We start from the raw sequence: 20028 nt of genomic DNA on the forward strand, positions 1-20028 counted from the left end.
GAATGGAGTGAATCAATGACTTTTTACACTGTTGGAAGTCAAACTATCTCTTGACTTATCTATAAATGTTATAAGCAGCATGTCAGTCAGACTCATCATTACCCTCCACCTCCCAAACAGACTGCTGATAGTCCGATGGTAATTACTCCTCTGTTTATCATGTTAAAAAGCTCTGAATGCAGCTGTTAGTTATTATTGGATCATGTGTTTCCTGCCATAGAAAAGCACTAAAGCTTTGGTTATTAACATGATGTCACCTCTTTGGGACAGCTCTGTGAGAGGAACTAACAGTGTGATATTTATACTGTCAAACTAATCTACTGTTAATAATCACTGTACAGTATCTGACTATTTCCTGCATTATAAAACTGTTACAGATATCATGATATACTGTAGACTATTTCTTTGTGATATATTGTGTATCTCATAATCACATTTGAGATATATCATAATCATGGGAAGAATAATGTGATAGTATCATATTGTGAGTTCATCTGCGATCCCATTCTCTCCTTTTTTGTTGTTTAAAAAACCACCACAAATGAATTATTGTTTAAAACAGACTATTTTTAAAATGTTAAACATGTCAGCTGTGGCTCAGGAGTTAGAGCGGGTCATCCTCTAATTGGGCTGTGTATGAATGTGTGTGAATGGTTAGTCTCCCTCCTGATGAGCACGTTGGCTCCCTGTGTGGTAGCTCCTGTGTGGATGGGTGAATGTGACATGTAGTATAAAAGTGCTTTGAGTGGTCAAATAGACTAGAAAAGAGCTATATAAGTACAGTCCTCTGGACATTTTGCATGTCTGGAGAGGACTTAAAAGCAATTTCCTTAAAGACCATGTAAATTGAATTCAAACATTTTCTTCTAAACACATTAAATAGGTCATGAATGTATTTCTAAAAAAGGTGTAAAAAGCATTTCAACCATTTAGATTTGAATTGTGGAGCTAGGCTTCACAAACTGTGTTTCAAGATTTTTGTGTTAAGGATTTAGTGGGCGGGTCTGATTAACAATAAACCCGCCCCTGCCGCTGTAGAAGTATAAATACATTCAGCACACACTACTACTACTACAGTCTACAGTTAGCTGAGTTAGCAGTCGAGTTAGCCGCCGAGCTAGGAGCGGAGTTAGCAGCAGAAAGCTCTCAGACGTAGCGTCCATGTTTCTGGTAGAGGTGGTGACTTTGATTGACAGGTGACACTTGGTAGGGGGCGGGGTTTCAGCGAGCTCGCCAGGCACTCCCACAGTGTTTGGGAGCAGAGAAAGAGACGGAACTTTGAAGCCTAATTTCATATATTTGGCGATTTTTTAATCATTCAAATTTGGCAGGGTGGTTAACAACACACTTTTCTGTGGTATGTCAAACTCAGAACACATATTTATTCTTACTTTACACAGACTTTAATGATTCAAATACAATTGTTTAAAAAAAAAAAAAGCAAATCATTTGAAAACTTGACGAACTACTAGAAGACGTGTAAATATCAAGAAAAGCTGTAGCACACATTCTTCCATTAAAAAAAGTCTGTAATGTCTCTTTCAGTCTGCCACCACGCTCATGCTTTGTCTTTCTGAAGGCCAGACAACTGCAAACAGACAATCAATGTCTCTATGTTTTGGGGAACGCATAATGAACATTGTAGGAACAAATTGTCCCTTTGAGGACAATACAACATATTTATCTTAGAGGTTTTAGGTACCTGGTTTATGCAAATGAAAACATGATTGTACAAGCAGAGAGGATTCTGACATACAGCATATTTACATGATCAGAGTTCCTGGGATAAGATGCTCATAGGACACAGTGCTTCCAGATGGAAAGACGTAATCCAGGATTTCTGCTTTAATTGTTGTGTCTGTGAATATGGTGCGATGTTCTTTGTTTTTGGCCTTGCTTCTTGTTATGTGTTGTGGAGTTCTGTCAGCTGTGTAGTCTCATCTGTTTATTCAAAAAAGGCTAAAGTTCTAAAGCCTCCCTAGACGCTAAAAAGTTGGAGTAAAACTACTAACATGCAGATGATAAGGCTGTTCTTATAAAAGTAAATGGTTAATATGAGGGACGATGCAGAAATAAGGATGGATGCTACAGACCACTACACAATGTAAAATTATAATGACATTTTTTAATCTGAATCTGTTGCCATGCTTGACATTTTTTACAGAAGTCACTATACTGTATGTTCAGAATAATAGAACTCCAGAATTCTGACAAGCACACATTTTAATTATCCCTCCATTGTGAAAGCAGACAGGAATTCCACTTCTTGTCAAGCCCAGATTAAAACTGGACGTGTGTCTAGGTCAGAAATGCTTTGTGGTGTGAAGGACTTGTTAGTAGCAGAAGTCATTCTTTAGTTTTTAACTGGGCTGGTGGCGGGTTTTAGATGTTCCACTTTTCAGACATTCAGGTTCTCCTTGGGAACACTGCATGTAAGCATAACCGGGATTCTAATTGGCTGCTGTGTTTTTAATGATATTTTTATATTGAAATACTTGAGGCAGAAATTTAAACATCTGCTGATTAGATTATGATCCTGGTCATTTGGGACTATTCAGTTTTGGAAATGTTGTCACTGATGAATTTAACACTGATTAAGTTCTGCAGAACATTTGTGGACATTTTCAATTCATAGAAAATTTACAAAGATACACAAATAAAAGGCTAGCAATACAGACAAACAAACAAAAAAAAGAAGAAAGAAAACAAAAACCAACCTAGAGTCTGCTTGATGCGAACCATAAACCCATAGGTTTAAGTTACAAAATCAAATACTGTACATAGTTAATTTTATTCTGTCATTTCTAATCTCTTTCTGATAGTAAATACTAATCTTCAGTTGTTCTACACAGGAAAAACATTCTCTGTAGCTGTATCTTCACACCTCGGATGTGTGTTGTTACCGTCAGTTGAGGCAAGACCACTTATATGTGTGTATTATGTGTGTATCATGTGTGTATTATGTGTGCATTATGTGTGTCACCCTTTAGTCTTGCTCTTGAATTGCTAGAAGAAAATGTAAAAGGGTTTATTCTCTGGAGAGCACGAATGTGCTCAGAGCATTTTGGGGTAATCTGCCCATTAGATTCGAATATTTTTTTATTTTTTATGTAGAAATACTATTTTGATAGCAGAGAAAAGGCCAAAAAGTCATGTGATTTCATCCTCTGGCAAATTTCATGGCAATCTGGCCAGTATTTTTAAAATGTCTTAATCCAGACATGTACAACTAAGATATAACTTTAACATCTGCAGTGGAATATGATTGCAATGATAGCAGAGTTATTAGAGCTGAGTGACTTTATAGGTATATCGATTCTTATAATAATCTCTGTAGAACTTTCTAGGATGTTTCCTGGCAGGATATCTGTATTTTAATCACAGTTAATTAGAGATTTAATACAGACAGTGTTCAATTAGTATATTATATTAATGCATATGTAGTCAAAGTTTCTTAGTGAATGCACAGTAGGGCTGCTGAAAACGTAAAAGCGTGAAAAGCATCAGGAGGCAAGTATATAATTGAACATTTCCACTCATGATAATTGTGAATATTGAGTAGGATTTAAACTGAAATGTTCTTTTAAAGGGAGTTACTCTGAAATCAACAGCAGCTTAATGGCTTGTTGACCAAAATCCAGCTATCATTACCTCACTGAACAGCTCACAGCAGCTCATTCATGTCTGAGTTCTCAAAATCCAAATCTGGAGCAGTCCATTAAGCCCCACAAATCTCTGAAAGTAGCAGTAAAACATGAGCGGGGCAACCTGCTGCACAGAATACAATATTTCCTTTTTTACTCTGAGTGGTTTAGTTTAGAAACACATTAATCATCACCTGGCTGTGACACACTCATGACTGAATATTACCTTGTATCATTATCAGTTTGATGGAAATGTATATCAGTCTACTGTGTCAATGTGTGGTCATATTATGTGATGTAATGTTGTGTATTATGTATAGTTGCCAGGTGTACATTGGTGCTACAAGGGGCTTCACCTCATCTTCAGAGTAGCAGAAGAGAGAGAAGGATACACACTACCCTGTTGCCCATCTCATTATTAACTTGTTCTTTACAGGTTAGTTAAATTAAACATTAATGTCATGCTGTGGTCTTTTTGTCAGGAAGTGTATTTTGTTCATTTTGGGTTTTATTACATGACACAGTCACAGTTTTGTTATGTAACACAGTTAAAAATATTACGGCAGTGCATGCTATCACATACAGTATATATATATATATATACATATACATATACATATACACACAGATGTGGACACTCTCATAGCTCATTAAAACAATGCTTTATTCCTCCTGAAAACCTAACAAGTTAAAATCAACTGACTGAACTCAGCTAAAAGCACTCAAGAATGGAGAAGAAAAAACATTGGACTATTGTGAAGCCTTCTATGAGCCCTGATCTGAATCCTATAGAGCATCTATGGAAAGAGCTGAATCATGCAGTCTGCAGAGGCCACCCTTCAAACCTCACACAGCTGTAGCAGTTTGCTCAGGAAGAGTCAAACTACCTGCAGACAGATGCACAAGTCTCATTAAGGGCTACAGAAATCACTTGTTTGCAGTGATTGCCTCTAAAGGTTGTGCAACAAAATATTAGGTTAAAGGTCCCACCATGCCATTTTAATTTTAATTTATTATTTCAAATATTCTGTTGAATCAAAAATCTATTTGACTATTTTATGGAATACACAATAATAGATGCTGATTACTTTTGTCAGTGTCAAGTTATTTCAGAGTGGATTCTTCTATTTACATGGAAGGGTACCAACAAATGTGTCCATGTTTGTATATATAATATATATAAAGTATATATAAAGTATATATATATATATATATATATATATATATATATATGAGATATTGTCAGACTAAGTAGAGGATTGGTTTTCTTTTTTTGTAACTTCAAAGTCATTAAGGAGGAATTTGAGGGATAAATCAGGATTAAAAATCAGTCAGTAACAAGTATTGAAAACTAGACGTTCCAGCAACTTTTGTAAGTCTGAAGTCTGAAAAACAAACAATGACCTAAAGTGAGAAACATTGCCTGTGTGTACTGCGAGCTGTCATCCATTGGTTTAAGTGCGTCTTTGTGAACAAAGAGCATCTCATGGTGACATCCTGCAGCTGAATGAATGGCACTTGAATCGGCCTGTTTGCTGTGGAACTGGATCGCTGCTTGTCAGGGAACAGGGGGAGGGAGGGAGGAGGGGTGGGGGGGGCAGTAAAAATGTGACTATCAAGGTTTCAAAAAGAAAGCTTGCGGGCTTCCTGTCACCTACCTCTGATGTTCTTTGACAACAGCCAGGACATCGTCAGACAAGTGGTGTGAATCCTGCGGGAACCTGAAGAGCTCCTTGAGTTGAGCTTTCAGGTGCTCCACTTGGGACTCCTCCCCTGCCAGAGTATTCCTCACACCCTGAAACACACAACAGCAGCAAACTAAAGGATGTGTGTGTGTGTTTTTTTATTGCAACGTCTAATCACAGTTTAATCACATCATTCCATAAAATACAAGTCAAACTGAGAGACACAGAGGACTGGATAAATGCACAACAGGAATGTCAATAAACTGCAGAATGTGCCACTATAGCATGCACTTTCATCATCATAAATAACATCCAATATTATATTATTAATACAGTCATCCAGCTAAATAAAAGAGCTACAGACTGATACATCAAGGTCAACAAGAAAGATTGAAGCTAAAACACTTGCTATGTGGGTAACCAGTACAGCTTGAAATCTACCAAGTGGAAATAACAGTGCTGTGTTTACTGACAGGGTAACATCAGTCCATTTCAACTAGATGCTTTTCACACCCCTGCTGTGCCTCAGTTCCACACTCCACACTGATGTCACAGCACACACTCTGTTGATGATCAATGCCACTTTGAAACATTTTTCAAAATTTAAAAACTCTGAAAGTGCACTTGCGAGCAAATAACACCCCCCTCCCCCTCCCTGTGAGCCATGTGAGCTATCTGGAGCTGTGGAGCCACTCTCTCCTACTTTTACACTTTACTTTTTCAGCAGCACTTCTCATCACTGCTGTATTTTTGCATTATGAGCCAGTTTGACTTAATCGTACCAGAACAAGCACAGCTACAATTCAAATCCACCAGTGATGACTCTGTCCCATTCAAAGCTGTGTCAGTCAGCCAGTGTGCACAATAGCAGAGCTGACAGATCTGGCATAAGACTGCAGTCATTACTCATGTGACAACACACTTAATGACACAGCTGCAGATAATACACAATGAGTAAGTGTGCTTTTAGATATGTGAAGGAGACAGTGGTGTAGTAGGATTGTGAACGGTTGCTAAGTGGCACACCTACTGAAATGTGCCCATAATGACTTGTATCAGCTGCAGCTGTGATTACTCTTCTGTGACACATCTGTGAAAAGGTCTGTTGAAAAGCCGAGCTGAACGAAGGTAAGACCCTGCATTTCTACATCTGTCTACCGTTACAGCCAGATACTGTATCTGAGCTTCAATCTGGTTGTTTTCTTTGGAAATGTTTACTTAACTATGGTTATAATGAATTAGAATATCATTAGAATAGAATATACATTAGAATACCATTTACAATGTATACACTGTAATTGTCTACAACCAGTACAATGCCCTTTCAAAAAGTACTTGTTTGGAACATAGACTGTATAAAAGAAAGGGATGTAACATCCGTGACGTCACCCATTGGTTTGTGGACTGCTTGAAAATTTCAGGTGCATGCTGGGAAAAATAAAAACACGGATTCTACTTATATGGGCATGAGGCGGGGCCATGGGCGGAGCCATAGGGACGGAGCGGGGGAGGTTGCTATGGTTGCGAAGGCTGGATCTCGAGGACATTGTACAATCAACCTGTCAATCAGGACGTAGCCACGTCCTAATGCATACCCTGCTTTATCGTCACATATAAAATCAAGGAGGCCAAAATGTCCCAAATGAACATCATACTGCATTGAAGAAGGCTTTAAACTAGTGATTGAGATCATAAACACATTCTGAAAACGTTTACTGGGGTTAGAAATCAAGTGAGAAATTGGCGAATTCTCCATTGACTTGTATTGAGACGATAGAGAAGATATATTATATAGGCCACATTTTATGTATATTTGATCCTTTTTCTTAATTCAAATTTAATATATAACTCCAAGTGAAGTTTATTGTTTCAGTGCACTGACGTCATTCTATAAAAATGATGTTTATTCTTAAACTGTACATGCACATATCTTTGTTGAAGTGTTTGCTAAACAAATTTGAGGGACCATTGCAGTAAATGTGTGTTTATGTATACAATTGTTTCCCTCTCTTTATCGGTATCAGCATCAGACCCAAAAATCCAGTATCAGTATCCAGGCCCTGTTTGGAATGGGATGATTCTTTGGCCTCCACTATTGATGCTCAACACATAATGTGAGGTGTGAGTTTATACACCAACAACATGACAGAAAGTAACATTTTATTATACACAAATGTTAAGTACTGTAATAGTGACTTTTTTCTCATTTCAAGTATAACAAAGGCTGCCTTTAAAATAAAATACATAACTTTGTTTTGAGAAAAGGTGCATCTTAAAATAAAGTGGATCCATCGTATTGGGCTCTTGCATCATTCTAGTTGGTCTATTTTCTCAAAAGAATTGTGCTTATATGACACATACTGGTTTTGAACTGTGGAATTTAGCCTAAGCCATATGAAAAAACAGCTGTGCTTATACTCATGGTTTTGTTATTATGAAATACAACAAAATCAGAAAGATTCAGGCAGGAACTTCAGGGTTTAATCAACACTCTCAATATTATCATTCATTTTTGCGTTATTTGACTATTACACAAGTCATGTAGCCTTTGCCCCACCTGTTGTCTATTTATCCTTTGCACTGATTCAATTAAATGACTCTTCTTGTGTTTTTGGCTCATGTGGTTTGAAAGCTACAGTGTTAATCAAACTAGCAGACTGGAGTCCACAACCAAACCTGTATTAATCTCAGAGTGAAAGAGTAGCTTAAAAGTGTACTATAGCACTGCAAAGCTAATGTTAACTGTTTAATGTCAATGAAAATGCTCAAACACTTAGCTTCTTCGTCAGGTAAGGAATAATAAATACAAACACAGATATGTGGACTAGGAAATGAAATCTCATATTTGAAAGTTGTGTTGATTTTTTTATCTCACTCCTAAAACTGTATTAGGGCCATATATGTTAAAATAAAAAATAAAAAAACTGACCTGGAGGAGGAGGGGTAATACTTCGAGAAAAAAACTTGGATAAAATAATAAAAATAACGGCAGCATAATGCACAAGCAACTTCTCTCCAGTGTTGCAGAGTGAGGGGATTGCTTGGCAGAATAAAACACCTTTTTTTAAAAAGTTTATTTCTGGCAAATTTGTGAGTTTTTTCTCGTAAATTTGCGGGGATTTTTTTTACAATCCTGCAAACAGACCAGACTGATGCTAACATACTTTAAAAGTCAAAAGCTGCAAAGAGCTGAAGGGAACTGCAGATTTGACAATTATTCTCTGTAGATTCATCACTATGAGGAACACTTTTAACATTAGACTGTCCTTTGATTCGTTGTTATAATAAAGATATTGATAAATGCATATTTATATTTACTGCCTATTTATTGGGGCCAAAATGTTCTATAATTTGATTTCTTTCTATTACATCTTCAAATTCTGAGTAGAAAAATATCTCAGCTACTTTCTATTTCACATCTTGATCTAAAAGTGAGAGAGACTGTGTCACAGCAAGGTGACAGTCTGTCTAGATTGCAGCAGATGACAGACAGATGAGGCCAACGCATCATTTAACATTCCATTCACACCCAAAAGATGCTGCTCCACAGGTCCACAGCTACTCTATAAGATTATCTGTCAACTGTCTCCTGCTTGCTGATCTTTATCTGTCATATGCTGCAAATGTGTATATAAAAACATATGAAAGCTAAATAGTAATGAGGGAAAGATTGGCACCTTAATTTCCACACGTCTGCTATGTGATGAGAAGGGGTTGTTTATTCATCTACAGCCAGTGGTGGTATGCCACACACCAGCTATGTAATAATGTCAGACACCCAGATATAAATAGTGTGGTTGTGACTCTACCACACCTATCTGAGGCATTCAGACAAATAAAGCAGCTTCACTGACAATGTTGTGTTTTCCAGTGTGTCAGGTATGTGAGAGAGGTTGTAAATTATAATGTGAAGGAGATAAAGAATCCAGTCAAGAGTTATCATGTACAGGCACATAGATTTTATCACCCCTAAGACTGAAGGGAGGATGTTATTTATGTGACACAGCAGGGGTTGGAGAGAGGATATAAAACGACACACAAAAATGAAACCTTGTAACAATGCAGAAAAATAGGCGTAGAAAAAAGGAAAACATTAAAGTGGAAATGAATAAAGAGGACATAAGATTCTAGACTGTGCATCTATCACTGTAATACTGTATTGTATGCTGTGGTGGTCACATTTCTGCCAAATCATGTCCTGTTTATTATGGTTTTACTTTGTTGCACTGCACTTTGTATTGTGTAACTGTGTATAAATTAGCAGCTCTGATATAACGAGATCCTCAGCATCAAATTTCATTCTGCATTGACCAAAGCTTCAAAAAGCTGACAACTTTGACAGCATTTAATGTACATTTCTCCCACACGACTTCCTGTTACATTACTGTTATAATCATCACAGTGTTTGTATTGGTGTGTCACTATGTGAGAAGTCAGTGTGGTTGTCCAAAATGTACTAATATAATATTTCTTCATTAAAAGTTGCACAGTGGAGATTCATTATGTTAGTAACAGTTTTCCCTGATGTGGGCTTATTATTAACACGTTAATTATTCATAGTTTTTGCTATATTACATAATTGGGTGAAAAGATTATTTAACTGATAATGCTAAATCACATTCCAGACCTACCAAAGTAAAAACTATCGAGTTAGGTGATCATTTGTGAAGAATGTAAATAATGGCAATATCTTCTTAACCTGTGTCACTGTACCAATATGCAACAGGCCTCTCTTTCTCATCATAGAAACACAAAATAAGCTACTATAGCTCGTTGTAAGCTACTTAATGGCAAAGTTAACTGTGCAAAATATCTTTTTCATCTGGTATCAGTGGTGGATGTGATGGATGTGGTGGTGTCAGGTCACATGACCTCAAATGTGTGGTTGTGTGCTCCCAACTTTGAGAAATGTATAGCAGGCTATGTGATTTAGACCGTTTAATTTTATATTCTATAGCCATACAAAAAATAAGACTAATATCATCATCTTCAATAGAAGAAGGAAAACAAGGAGAAGGAAGAAAAAGCACTGCCCAAAGGATTCCCCAAGACAATTCAATGGTAAATAGACTGTACTTATATAGCTTTTTTAGTCTTGTTGACCACTCAAAGAACTTTTACACTACATGTCACATTCACCCATTCACACACATTCATACACTGATGACAGGAGCTACCACACAGGTCAAACCGCCTATCTTCCAATTGGTGGACAACCGCTCTGCCTCCTGAGCCACAACCACAATGTGAAGGTCTCTCATTAGTTCCCTTTAAAAAAGTAGATTCCTTTAGAGAGAGTGGAGTTCTTTAAGTTTTCTATGCCTGTAAGACAGGAACTCTGTGTCTCTTCACAGTGTGAGTCAGTCACAACCTCCACTGCTAAAAAAGTTTTCAGACCTAAAAGTACATTTACACCACAGGTACACAATCAATGACAGGAAACCTTTTGTTGGCTAGTGGAAAGACACGTTATAGACTTCTGTGCACAGAATAAACAAAAAAAACTGAAAGAAAAAACTGAAAGAGAAGTAAGTGACAGGTATATTCTTCTATACTCAGACCCCACTTTGAAGTTTGGTGACGAAATCAAGGCTGTCTTGTAACAGGTCTTAGAGAGGGACAAATCTTTGAAGATGAATATCAATACATGGTCCAAGACAACCCCATACAACCTTTCATATCCACTCTTCCTAAAATCCATAAAGCTATGTTACATCCTCCTGGTCGACTGATGGTATCTGGAAATGGATCCCTCATAGAGCCTTCTCTCAGTATGTTGACTCTCATATCAAAGACTTGGTATATGCATTGCCCTCATATGTCAAAGACACTACAGACTTTTTGAACATCTTCTCTATACTGTGGCTGTCTCTAGCTTGTACTTTACAAAGACACTCTACAAGCTTTGAACTATTCTTTCAATCAAAGAACTGCATCACATCCCTCTACTCAACTTTTTGATCTTTACCCAAAGAAGTATTGACAAAGACTTATTTTAAATTTCAAGACCAATACTGTCCCCAACATCGGGGCTCAGTCATAGGTTCACCAGTGGCTCTGAATTATGCCAATTCATTTGTGAGGAAATGTGAGCAAGACTTTATTTATAATCACAATCCCTATTCTATATTCATTAAAAGTTCTTGAAGACGTATGTTATTGATTTTATCTGGAGTGGTAATGCTGAAGACTTAACAGAATTCAACGCTTTCTTAATTACAAGAAGAGAATCCATTGGTTGATGCTGTGGAACGTATTTCTTATTTTTGGGTGTTTTGGTGAAGAATGTGGGACTCTCTTTACAGACTTTGGTATATAAAAATCCCTGCCTACATCATGTAATAGTGGCTCCCCTGCTGTGATAGACCTATTGTACCAATTGTGGAAAGTGATTGTGAAAAAGCCAGTAGACACGCTGAAGAAGGACGACTCGCCTGAAACAACCGTGTGGTGATTAAAAAGTCAATTAGGAGTGCTGTCCTCCTCTTTCTTTGTCTTTATAAACTACAGCCAGCAACAGCAACTCAAGTTAGAAGACAAAACAGGAAATGGAACAAACCAAAAATGGATGGACCACAGAAGATCAATACAGCATGTGACTCTCAGCTCATGAACACAATTAGTTTTCCCTCTGGAGAAGTTTGTCCTGTACAGCTACGTCCTTAAAAAATGGACAAATTGACCCAAAACTAAACAGAAACTTACTTTCATTTGTTCTGTGTTTCATTGTGGTCACTATATTTTAAAAACATAGCTAGATGTCAGCAGTACTCAGAATGCTGAAAGGTTCTTACAAAGTTAGATTATTATGTATTATTTGCTGTTTTTTATTATATTGTTTCCTCACAGCCAACCAGCAGATGTTCAATCTCAGACTCTTTTACACACACCTGTACTGTCACTGAGATTTCATCTTCCCTCCAGCTATGGTGGGTTTTTTAAAATTCAACTGAAATGAGCTATAAAGGCCGTGCACACCCACACAGCTGTTATCAGTGGAATAATTAGACCTCAGCTCAGGATGAAGGTGGACACAGCTGTGCTGGTCATTACAGGAGTTCACCAGACCACATGCACCAGGTCCAACAAAGCCACCAGGAGGGTCATTGAGGTCAGTGTCAATCAAACACAGTGTGCACACTCTTAAAAAGAGCTATAAACATCTTAACATCTATGCAGGGCCTTTATAGTGTATTCACATTCAGTTGAAAATGTAATGTAAGTCTGTAGGGGCTTTTAAAGGTTCCTCACTCAACTATCCATCCTGGAGTCTGGACCATGACTATCCACACCACCATCTTCAGCTGCCTTAAACCCTCCTGTTGTCCTCAAGTCAAGGGAGGAAGGGAGGAAGGGAGGAAGAAGGAAGGAAGGGAGGGAGGAAGGAAAGGAGGAAGGAAGGAAAGGAGGAAGGAAGGAAGGAAGGGAGGAAGGAAGGAAGGAAGGAAGGAGGGAGGGAGAAAGGAAAAGAGGAAGGGAGGAAGGAAAGAAAGAAGGACAGAGGAAAGATGGGAGGGAAGAAGGTAGGGGGAGGAAAGAAAGAGAAGGAGGGAGGGAGGAAAGGAAGGAAGGAAGGAAGGAAGGAAGGAAGGATGGAGGGAGAAAGGAAAAGAGGAAGGGAGGAAGGAAAGAAAGAAGGACAGAGGAAAGACGGGAGGGAAGAAGGTAGGGGGAGGAAAGAAAGAGAAGGAGGGAGGGAGGAAAGGAAGGAAGGAAGGAAGGACAGAAAAATGGACAGAAGGAAGGAAGGAGGGGAGGAAAGAAGGAACAGTCAAAACAGACAGGATCAATTTGACCCATGAGGACGACAGGAAGATTAAAAAGTGTGTGTCTGTCCTCTAAGGTGATACATGTTGTATACTGAATGCTGCAGATTTAGGACAGAGATGATACTGCCCACTGTCTCACTGTTTAATATGCTGTAGTAATAACTGTGCTCTATGTTAGACTGTGTGACATGTAGATATGTTTAGATACTACAGGACACCTTTGACACTACACACTGACTATTTGATATATTTTGGTTTTATTAGTACAATTTTGGGGTATTTTAGTAATTATTTTGTTGTTCTCCTTAACTTAAACACAGGTAATCTGTTTTCTTTTTTAAGCCCCACTGAAGACAAGGCTCTAAAAATAGTAATAATGGTTTTCCATCCAACACTCAAAGTAATTAGCAAGGCTTTTATATTATTAACCATATACCTTTTAAAAGGATAAGTATGTGTAATTCCCTGAAAATTGACCATGAACAATCATTCATGCAATGAGATGCCAGATTGATTAAAAACCTCAGGAATAAGATTTTACCACTGACATATGAAAGAAAACTCACTGTGTATTTCCTCCACTGGCCAACTATCTGGTCCTCAGTGCGCTCAGCCTGGTCTCCACCCTCATGACCCCCCACCAGTTCATGGTCCAGCCCCTGCAGCATCATCCTGATTCGTCCGATGTCGTCTCCCAGCCTCTGGCAGCGGGTCATGTACTGACTGTGTGAGTCCAGGTTGGAGCGCAGGCCTTCCTCTGCCTCACACAGGCCCTGCCTTAGTCTCTGCCAGCCCAGTCTCAGCTCCTCAGCCTCCTCCACCACCACCTCCGCCCCTGCAGGAGAGGTGTTAGCCCTCACAGCTTCTGACAAACCCTCGATGTGCTGCAGGGTTTTCTCCTCGCTGGCTACGCTGTCATCCAGAACCTGATGGGAGGGAGACAATAAACATGTTTTAAATCTTAAAGTCATCCTCCTCCAGTCAGGAAAGGAGAACTGTGCTCATATTATTTTAACACATGCACTTAGAAACATGATTTGTGACATCACAGCTGGTCTGGAGCCAATCATGATCCAATATGTAACTTGACATTGCTGGACAGCTATTGGCTGCAGTGTTATATAACATTGGACACAAACTACACATTAAACTATCTGTTCTCTGAAAGCTTCATGAAGGATTAATAACCAATGAATTAATGACTGAGGAGCTATTCATGAATTATCTCTATTTTAATTGTATTTGTTTTGATATTTTATTTTGTCTACTTTATTTTACACTATTTTATCATTCTATAAGTTGTATCTTCTTATCGATTTGATTTGTTTTAAAAAAAAACTTTTTTAACCACTTAACGCACGCTGTTCCGTCTACGGAACGGGACGGATGTTAGGAGGTAGCCACACGTTCTTCTGAATGTTTTAAACACCAACCCTTAAACATATATACTCATGCCGTACATCGTTGGAAAGCTTAGATTGTCCTGATTCATTCAAGACCACTCACGACTTATATGGTTGCTCACAGCCGTAATAGTATTAGCGATAAGCTCGGCTAGCCCCTGAGCTAAGTAAGAAAAGCTATAATGCCTACATACCTTCAAAGTCTTCCCTTTATCCACAACGTTCATCTTATGACTCAGCACTTTCTGTACAGCTCGCCAAGTATCCATTCTTGTGAAATATGAAATCCGTTTCCTTAAAACCGAAATACTTTCCTCAATATGTCAACATGTATTTAGTCCAACACGTAACGTAATAACACAAATAACAAACCATATACGGTCCGTTTACGTCATTTCCTGACCTGCACGTCCATCTCAGAGTACACGTGACTAGATGTTTACGACCGTGAGCCTCTTCTGCTTCTGACGACACCACACACAAGCCAATCGGTGTTTAGGATTAGGCAGTACATGTCTCCAAAGCCAATGAGGACATGTGACCGACAACAATGACGACATGGCTTTGATTGACTGCTGTTCTAGCCTATGGAAATATTCGGTGAAATGAAGTATAACGTTTTAGCCAATAGTCAGAGGTTTCCAACGGTGTATGACACTAAGCTATTAATTTTGGCTGTCCATAAACAAACTCCAAGCGTAGCGTAGAGTTGAACCATATATCATTACGCACTCGGCATTTTGGTACACGGTTGGTTCTTCTTCGACTTGACATATGACTTATACCAAAATAAACAGATAGATAGATAGATATGGCCAAACAAAAAAATATGGTTATATGTAATAATAATAATAATAATAATAATAATAATAATAATAATAATAATAATAATAATAAAATGGCGTCAGCTTTCATTAGAGATCAAGATTTTGATTGTAGGCAAAGGGGATGTGAAGTTATATGTGTTTGACTGCGGTTATACAGCTTTGGTAACCAAGTGTCCATTTGGAGTCTCCAGAAAGGACCTAAGGAAAACACATGGACATACCTGTTGAAAAATAATTCTGAAAAATTCATCTTTTGGTCTTTTGACTCCAAATTTGGACTGCATGAAGCCTCATTGTGTCTATATCCCGCTGAGAGGTCCCTGAATGTCTGTACACATGTCATTGTAAAGACAAACCTATGGGCGAGTAAACAACCCCATCATTGTAACCTCTGCCACTCTTTGTCAGTAAGTCACAGAATCACACAGACACTTTTACAAGAATCCTGAGAGTGTTTCCTTTCCAATGATACCAGACACATCTCTGAGTCTCAAACTATGTGGGATCTGTGCTGCTCACAACTTGGGCATGTCGTTTAGGCTAACAGCATAAAAAACAGGGGCATGTGTTAAGTGGTTAACCCAGTATTAGTCCATCTTTTATTAAACTTCATCTTTTATTTTACTTTTCATCTTTTTAATCTGTTCTATTATTTAACTTTTACTATTTTTTTCTATTTAACTATTTATTTTTTACTTATTTTATTTACATTTTTAAAACATTTCTATTCTCATTCTCTCTTGTGTGCATTGGTCTCAATTTTTGTCTTTTAATTTGCTCTTTGTTTTTATTCTTTTTCTTTCTGTTGTCTCTTGTTCTGTCTTATTATCAGCTGTCAATCAGCTAACTGTAAAGCACTTTGAACTGCACTAACCTGTATGAAAGCTGCTGTATAAATAAAGTTTGATTGATTGACAGATAGATTTGTGTGTCTGGTATTCTATATAAAGATGTGAGGGTTAAACTTATCACTAAATTCACTTGTATTATGTATTTCTTCTTAAACTACATACATAATGATGACTACTCTCCTGTTTTAAACCACACACACCCACACACACTCACACAGCCCAGTATGGTGGCACACATCATCATTTACCAATGTGTATACTAACATCTACACATCTACTTTACATTTGCTATACAAGTGAAACCCCTGAATAGATCCCTCTACCTTTTTCCTCACAGCTGAAAATAATAAAGACACATCTTAACAGTGAATATAGCGACACAGCAAAGATCTTTCACTTCTAACAGAGTCTCACTTGTAAGGCTTTGAGCTTGTTCTCCGCTGTATCCTCCCTGTCCATCAGATCCATCAGCTCCTTGGTTTTTGACAGCAGCCAGGACTGGAACCTCTGAACGCATCCTTGGTACGTCTGGTGTTCCTCAGCCATCTTCTGAAGCAGCGTCAGACGCTCCTAGCACAGCAGGGGGAGAAGTGGTCATTTTTAGCACTGAATCAAAGCCTTTTTTGGGTGCAACATCACACACTTCCCATTTGGATTTGTGAGTGAGCAGCCTGCATTTGAAAGTGAAAGTGAAAGTGTATTCTCCAGTGACTCTCTCTTTTTCTCTGTCTCTTACTTCAACTACAGCTAACATTTTTTCAAAGCGTGTTCGCGTTTCCAAGACGATAAGAACACACGGATGACTTAAAAAAGAGCTGCTTCACAGGTGGGAGGTGCCTTCAGGGAACATTATACCATAAAACAATGCATTATCTAAAATCACACACTCTCCTATGTGGAGTGAACGGCACAGCTTTAGCAGCAAGCTGTTATGTTTGTGTGAATGTATGATGTAGGTAGAGGCTGATGTGGACTTTGTGGTTGAAAGAGCTGTGTGAGAAAAGGAAGAGGAAGAGAAGAGCAGCTGCAGTCTGTATGTATTGTAATGTTGACTAATGCAGCAAGTGTCTCTCCACTCTAAATGATTCCCATCTGAAATGCTGCAAACTGTAAACTCTTATGTGGATGTGATTATAGATGCACAGTTTTCATTAACCTCCAGTGTATGCGCTCAGATTCTGTCACCATTCTGTGAACAAAGAAAAAGTGAAGAAGTAAACTTGTCGGAACATTTTTACATTGGCTCACTTGGCCTGAAAATGTCCCTGATGACATAAAGCCAACCACACCAACACACTCATTCATGTAGATGACGTAACCCACTCCCCCATACATGCTTAACATTTCAGACCCTTGTGCCCAAGTCCTGTTTACTTTGATTCCGCCACAAAAAATACTCCTGAAAATGATGATAGTCTTCATTTCCAGCCGCTGCTTTTGCAACTGAAAATCTTTCTCAAGCTTCCTGTTACAAAGAAGCTTTTCCTTATACAACAAAGGTGTTCTTTTTTTGGTTGGCTTTAGAGGATTAACATGCTCTCATTTCATGCTTCACCTGCATGTTTCTAAGTGTCTCTTTTGTTCTTTTCTTCTGTGCTATTGTTAAGTAATCCAGAGGCTGACCTGTGTGCATTTTTATATAAAAGACACAAGCCCGTGTATTGTACTGTGCAGCACCTCAACACACACATTACACACACACCTAACATAACCAGCTGCCTCGATGCCTCTGACCACACACACCTCACAGAGGAGCCATAGATCAGAGCATTGTTTGTTATTTAATACACATCTGTAAGGAATTAGGAGCACAGAAGTTCACATTTTAAAATCAAGTTGTTAAAGAGCTGAACTGTTTAATCAATGAGTCGATCAACAGGAAATGAATGATTCTATTTTGATTAATTGAATTGGATGGCATCACCCTTGAGCAATTAAATATAGAAGAAGAATATAATCAGAAAATCAATTGATAATGAAAATAAAAGGTGAGTTGCAGCCCTACTCTAGACCTTCAGTAGTTAAGATGAGATCAATAACTGATTGATTAACAAAGCTGTGATCAGGTTATGTTACTACAGCACACAATTACTTGAACTGTAATGAAATGAATAAAGCAACGACCATGGAGTACCACGAGATGATTCAATGGACTCTAATTCAAAAAGCTTCACTCTGAGTCAATCATTGTTTAATGAGTCATTCTGGTCTCAATCTCTAACCTCTTATACATTTGCTGGTGATCATTTTAGAAATGGTTGCTTCGTTATTAAGATTTGAAGACTTATATTAGCTTTGATGTCAGCTGTGTGGGTGTTGATTGGCAGCTGTGACAGTTGGCTAACCTGCTGCTCTCCCCAGCTCCAAGAGTTTAACTGAGTCAGACTATTGTTGCAATATTTCACTATATTTAATATTACTGGCTGACATCATATCTCACTACATCATCTTCATAGAGAGATATTTTCAGCATGTAACAAATGTCACTTTCCTCTGTTCCTTGGCAACAAACTTTAGCAGTAAGAGGATCTTGCTCTATGAACACATTGTATTATGAAGCTCCTCCATCTCCTGCATGCACAACCATGCTCTCACTGAAATATACTTTTTATAACAAGCTCAGAGGATAATGATGACCCATCACATATCCTCCACACAGAATATGAGCTCTTGACTTCTGGCGGGCAATACAGAATGGCCCACTGTAAACTCAACTTTTAAACCATGCTGCTAGAGGCTGTAGGGATTGAGCAGTGGTCTCATGGTGTTTCATTATCTGTGCAATATTTTGTTATGTGCAATTTATAGTTGTGATGACACAGCTGATGCTGTTTTGTTTACTCCAACTATGGAGGCATTATGTTCGCATTTCAGTCCAAGACAAATTTCGGTAAGGTATGGTATTGTGTGTCGTATCATATCATATCGTACACGTTGTGTCAGTCACAAACTGCAAGACTGAAAAACAGCTTCTTCCCCCAAGCTGTTAAACTAATGAACACGGCCTGATCCCCTCATCCCACTCACCCACACACAGTCACTGATTGTGGCCTACTGTTACAATGAGAATTGCTACTGTTTGCACCTTTTATATTGCATATTGCACTTTATTGCTCTTATAGATTGTTAATGTTGTATTTATGTCTTAAGTTGTTTTGAATTGTCTTAAATGTTGTTATGGCTCAGGGAGTGTGATCTAAAATACGTTATATTGTTGTCTGACCCTCAATATAATGACAATAAAGCTACTAATCTAAGTACAATAACCAGTGCCTCACCTCGGCCCTGTCTCTGATGTCATTGTAGGCCTCCTGCAGTGTCTCCTGGGCTTGAGGCTCTACACTGGGGTCCTGGGTTCTGTTGTGCAGTGCAGCAGCTTCATCCAGCAGCCTCTCCAGCAGCGTTGCCTGGCCCTGGATGTCGCTCACCATCACTCTCTGCTGATCCACCTGCCACAGCTTCTCCTTCAGGCCCAGCTGCAGTTCAACAGCGACGTCCAGGCTACGCTGCTGCCTTGTCAGCCACAGCTCGAATTCCTCGTAGGCCTTCAGGTACTCGCTCCAGTGAAGCCACACCCACTCTATCCGACTGTGAGAGAGGTACATCAGTATGAAGGAGAGTTAGGCTGAGCGGTTTAGGCCTGAACCAGTGATTCTCAACTAGACCTAAGGCTACCCATTTAACTGAAATTTGATCGTGATTACGATTTAGGGACCAAATGATCTCAAAAGTAATAAAATCAAGGGGAAACGATTTTTAATAATAATGAGATAGCGCTCAATAACAAAGGTTTTATTTTGAAAAGCTTGGACCGGAAGCCACCAGAAGCCACCGCAGCTCCGTTAGTTT

General features: G+C 38.6%; 1 protein-coding gene across 1 annotated transcript in view; it reads right to left on the reverse strand.

Moving 5' to 3' along the window:
- Positions 1-20028, reverse strand: part of syne3 (spectrin repeat containing, nuclear envelope family member 3) — a 56139-nt gene that overhangs the window by 28935 nt on the left and 7176 nt on the right. Inside the window, exons 4-7 of the mRNA XM_053335220.1 lie at positions 19458-19767; positions 16594-16749; positions 13665-14024; positions 5303-5439 (exon numbers count right to left, since the gene is read on the reverse strand). Of these exons, the coding sequence (XP_053191195.1) occupies positions 5303-5439; positions 13665-14024; positions 16594-16749; positions 19458-19767 (963 nt within the window). The remainder of the gene's footprint in view (positions 1-5302; positions 5440-13664; positions 14025-16593; positions 16750-19457; positions 19768-20028) is intronic.

This window comes from Scomber japonicus, chromosome 16, assembly GCF_027409825.1.
Source record: "Scomber japonicus isolate fScoJap1 chromosome 16, fScoJap1.pri, whole genome shotgun sequence".
Lineage (NCBI taxonomy): Eukaryota > Metazoa > Chordata > Actinopteri > Scombriformes > Scombridae > Scomber > Scomber japonicus.